The 4,837-nt window shown below is 37.1% G+C and overlaps 1 protein-coding gene across 1 annotated transcript; it reads right to left on the minus strand.

Moving 5' to 3' along the window:
* Nucleotides 1-2,706: 2,706 nt before the first annotated feature.
* Nucleotides 2,707-3,375, minus strand: LOC107956386 (uncharacterized). The gene is made up of 2 exons (XM_016892074.1): nucleotides 3,057-3,375; nucleotides 2,707-2,867 (listed from the first exon to the last, which is right to left on the minus strand). Exons 1-2 carry the CDS (start codon nucleotides 3,373-3,375, stop codon nucleotides 2,707-2,709), a joined length of 480 nt encoding a protein of 159 aa, XP_016747563.1.
* Between the last annotated feature and the right edge of the window lie 1,462 nt (nucleotides 3,376-4,837).

A 4,837-nucleotide genomic window follows, 5' to 3' on the forward strand; every position in this document is an offset into this window, starting at 1 on the left:
ATTTTGTCTTTTTGGCTCGCCAACCTCTGACGCAGTAAGTTAACGAACCGACTATGCAATCCTTCCAAAACATACAAAGCGGCCACCTTTACATATGCTGAAAAGCTTACTTCTTAAGGGCCATGGACGGAAGCGTCAGCCCGTAGCGTGGAGAAACGATGAATACTTGGCAAGAAGGCTAAGTACGGATTCTAGGCCTCAAGAACTCTTTTTGGGGAATATTGACAACTTTCGGCTAGATAGGTTTTAGTGGCTCATAATAATGGTGGAAAAAGAAATAAATATAAAATTGGAAAAGGGAATTTTATTGAAAGAAAATATGAAGAAACAAAAACTTAGACTTTCAGAGGGAGAGTGTTTACAGAAAAAGATGAACCCAAATAGAGTCACTTCACCCCCTATTTATAGTGCTAGGGAGATAATCTAATTTAACTTAAATTCTAAAAAGATAAATACATTTAATTAAAGATAAATAGAGATAATTAAAATAAAATCCTAAAATTTAAATATTCCTAATAATTATCCTAATATAAATAAAATGGAGTCTTATAGAATAAAATCTCTTCTTTTTGCGTTTTTAGTCCTTGTGTCTTCCATGCTTGCACTTTTGGCACAATCTTTTTCCTGTGTCGCATATCAGCCCATTGTGTCTCCAAATTTGCACTTTTGTTCATTAATTTTGCTTTTGCCTCCAAATCAGTGCTTAAAAGATAAAAAGACATAAATAGCTCAAATTAGTAGGATCAAGCTCAGAATAAACATATAATTAATACATAAAAATACATTATTCTAGAGCATTATCATATTCCCCCTACTTAGCTCATGCTTGCCCTCAAATATGGTTCCTGTCCACCGTGAAAATTTAATCCTGCCATGAAAGAAATTCTACTCCAAAGTTTTATAAAAATTAGTCAAAATGCATACGAAAAATAAAGAGAACCTTTAGCTTGATTTAAGTCAAATTGAAAAAGTGTTCCAATTAACACACATAAAATTAAGATCGACTTAGATTATTTCATGAAAATTAGGTAATTTACCAAACCTATCAAGACACCCTATTCGTTTTTACCTTTAGTCCTCACATTTTATTAATATGACTTTTTTCTTTTTTCTTTTTTTTATAGAATTTTAATTTTATTTATTTATTTTTACTTAGGAATATATTAAACCTTTTGACGCGAAGAGAGATGACAGCCAAGCACCCCACACCGGTTACTCAGCCCAACATACTCCTAAATTTTATTTTTCCTAAAAACATATTGAACCTTTTGACGCGAAGAGAGATGACAGCCAAGCACCTTACCCCAGTTACTCAGCCCAACACATTCTTAGAAATTAACTTCGGTTAGCGGAGTTTTACCTAACACATCACACAACCTTTTGACACGAAATAGGATGACAACCCAAGCACCTACCCCGGTTACTCAGCTAGTCACGTCTTAAGCTGCACTCATAACCACGGAAACATTATTATTAAACGAAATTTTAATTTTGGAGGACTTAGAAACAACAAACAAGTGTCAAAAATAAGTTTCAGTAACCACCTTAATAGTTATGAACATATTTTAAGCATGCAATTGTATTAAGTGTCCTCTTGTATTTAGACTTAATCAAATATACCAAAATCAAGATAGGGTTAACTTCATTAATCATAATTATTTAAACTAAAAGAAATAAAACAGTGGAGATGAAATCTATCAAGCAAAATCATAATTAACTCAGTAGATAAGACTCATGCATGTGGGTCAAACAGTAGGCAAGTCGTGGTCAAATTCTTGGGCATGAAAAGAGGCAAAATATTCTTAAAAAAAATTATATGGGCAGTAACAACCAAATCAGTAGCTAAAATGACAGAAATAATGAGGAATGCCTCCCCCTACTTAAAACACATAGTCCTCGATGTGGAATAAATAAAATAGGAGAAAAAGGTGAAGAGGAACTCCCCGTGTTATTCCTGTCGTTTGCGTTGATGGCAATGAGATCCGCTAGTTGCTGGCCAAAAGTGTCGAGTAGGGACTGTTTGGCTGCAGATTTGTCATTCCTCTTTTCTTCCTATCTTCGTTTCGATTTACCTAGAAGAAGAGAATTTTATTAATATTTGAAAATAATAAATAATAAAATAATAAGATAAAATAAATAAAAATAAAAATTGGGTTGCCTCCCAATAAGCGCTTGTTTAACGTCGCTAGCTTGACGCCTCAACTAGTATTGGGGCTGTTCCAGCTGAATTCTTTCGTTCGTATGGGTTTGGAAATTCTCTTTTTTTATCACATCTACCATATTTAGGTTTAATCGTCATTGCGCCTCTTTCATTGGTTTCATATTTTCCTCCAAGGGGTTGATCCCTTTTAAGTCAGCAATGGTCTCATCATTCTCTAAAAATGTACATTTGAGATGCTCGGGAAGTGGTTTTAATTTCAGATCTGGTACATGCACAACAGAAGGTAGAAGTTTAGTATTCATAGGAGCCAATAATTTATTAACAGATTCAAAATCATAAAACATCATCTTAGATTTATCTCCATAAGATGACTCAAAAGTTTTTTCTAGTGATGAGTCAATTATGTCGACACGGTTTACATCCAAGACTTCACTTGGGTGACTAATAGTGCCATAAACGTTAAACTTCACGATCTCCCTGTCAAACTCCATCATGAGGGTTCTGCTTCGTACGTCAATCTTAGTATTCGCAGTACTAAGGAAAGGTCACCCCAACAAGATGTCTGAAGACCCAGGAGCGTTATCCTCCTCCATTTTTATCACATAAAAATCTACAAGGAAGATAAGCCCATTGACTTTGACTAATATGTCCTCGAGAACTGCTTCGGGATGCACAATAAACCTGTCTGCCAACTGAATGGTAACACCTGTCTTTGTCAAAAAACCCGCGTTAAGTGATTCATAAATAGAATAAGGCATAACATTTATGGAGGCCCCTAAATCACACATGGCCTTTTTGATCCCCAAATGGCCTATTTTGCATGGTATAACGAACATACCCCTATCTTTGCATTTTGCCAGCATTTTCTGCTATAGCACTGTGGATACATTCTCACCAACACTTACATTTTCATTGCCTGTTAACTTTCGTTTGTTGGTGTAGAGCTCTTTAAAGAATTTGACATACCTTGGAATCTGTCTGATGGCATCCAACAGTGGTATGTTGATCTCGACATTTCTAAATGTTTCGAGTATCTCCTTGTCTTCCTTACTTTTTCGACACTGATTTAATCGTCCTGGGAATGGAGGTTGGATTTTCGGCAGTGGGGGTTTCGCTCGGACCTGTTCGTCATTTTCTGGAGTTTCCTGGGTAATTTTTTGACCAAGATTCCTATCAAGAATTGGTTCTAGTACCTTTCCACTTTGCAACGTCATTGCATTTGCATGTTATCTTGGATTAGGTTCTGTTTGTGACGGCAACTTCCCTTGAGAGTTCAATTTCTCAATTGATATGGTCAATTCTCTTATAGATGCCTCGGTTTTCTGTTGAAAATCAAGCATATTAGCTGCTAATTTATTGACCAATGTTTCTAGAGAATTACCTGAATCTTGTGGCTGTTGTGGAACCCAATTTTGGTATGGCTGGTTATATCGTGGATTGGCCCCATAACTTAAGTTAGGGTGGTCCCTTCATCTTGGGTTGTAGGTGTTACCGTAAGGGTCGTATCGCCTTTGTGGTGGCCCAAGAAAATTTTTCACAGCATCTAAATGAGCCATAGTATCATCATTCAAACTGGGACATGCATCAGTTGTATGTTCAAGGGTAGCACATATTCCGTATACTCGGGCTGGTTTGGCTTTTTCTGCAACAAGAGAGCTCATAATATTAGTAAGTCTATCAATTTTATCTTCTAAGGTCGAATTACTTAGCTGATGAACCCTTCTAGGGGGTTCAGGATTGGCTCGAAATTGCTGAGAATTTGCAACCATTGTGGAGTTTAAATCTCTTGCTTGTTGTGGAGTCATGTTGACTAACGCTCCTCCACTCGCGACATCTACCATATTTATTTCCATGGGTTTCAGGCCTTCATAAAAGTACTGGAGCAAAGACTGTTCCGTTATACCGTGTTGTGGGCAACTTGCACACAATTTCTTAAATCGCTCCCAATAGTCATACAGAGTCTCTGCATCTTTTTGCCTTATGCCCACGATTTCTCTTCTTAACTCAGCTGCACGTGATGCAGGGAAAAACCTGTTAAGAAATAAGTGAGATAGATCAGCCAGAGTTGTAAAGGATCCAGGAGGTAAATAAAATAACCATTCCCTAGCTGAATCTGCTAGGGAAAAAGGGAAAGTGCGCAATTTAATTTGATCCTCAGTTACCCCTGAGGTTTCATACTCAAACAAACCATATGGAATTCTTTTAAATGCTTGTGGAGGTTTTCATTTTGTAGCCCACAAAAAATTGGCAATAGCTGAATCAATCCTGACTTTAGCTCGAAATCAGTATCCATAGTAGGATACACGATGCATAGTGGTGGTTGTTCCGTCGGCGCTTTGGCCAATTGCCGAATTGTCTGAGCCATAGGTTGAGGTGCTAAATTAGGGTTTTCGTCAACCCTAGTGTTAAGCACTTCTTCTGATGAATCGACTTCTACTTTTTCGGGTTCAAAAGTTTGAGTAGGGTTTTCGTTAACCCTAGACTCTGCTTCATCGTCGATTCTGATTTCTGGCGGTGGATTACTTTGAGTCCCAACCACCGCTGACTGCTTTTTCTTTAGCTTTGTTTCCTTGCGATTAGCTCTTGCAGTCTTTTCAATCTATGAATCAAACGCAAGAATTCCTGGACCAGATCTGGTCATAAGAAACAAAAAAAACAAGATTAGTACATTACCGA

This window comes from Gossypium hirsutum, chromosome A07, assembly GCF_007990345.1.
Source record: "Gossypium hirsutum isolate 1008001.06 chromosome A07, Gossypium_hirsutum_v2.1, whole genome shotgun sequence".
NCBI lineage: Eukaryota > Viridiplantae > Streptophyta > Magnoliopsida > Malvales > Malvaceae > Gossypium > Gossypium hirsutum.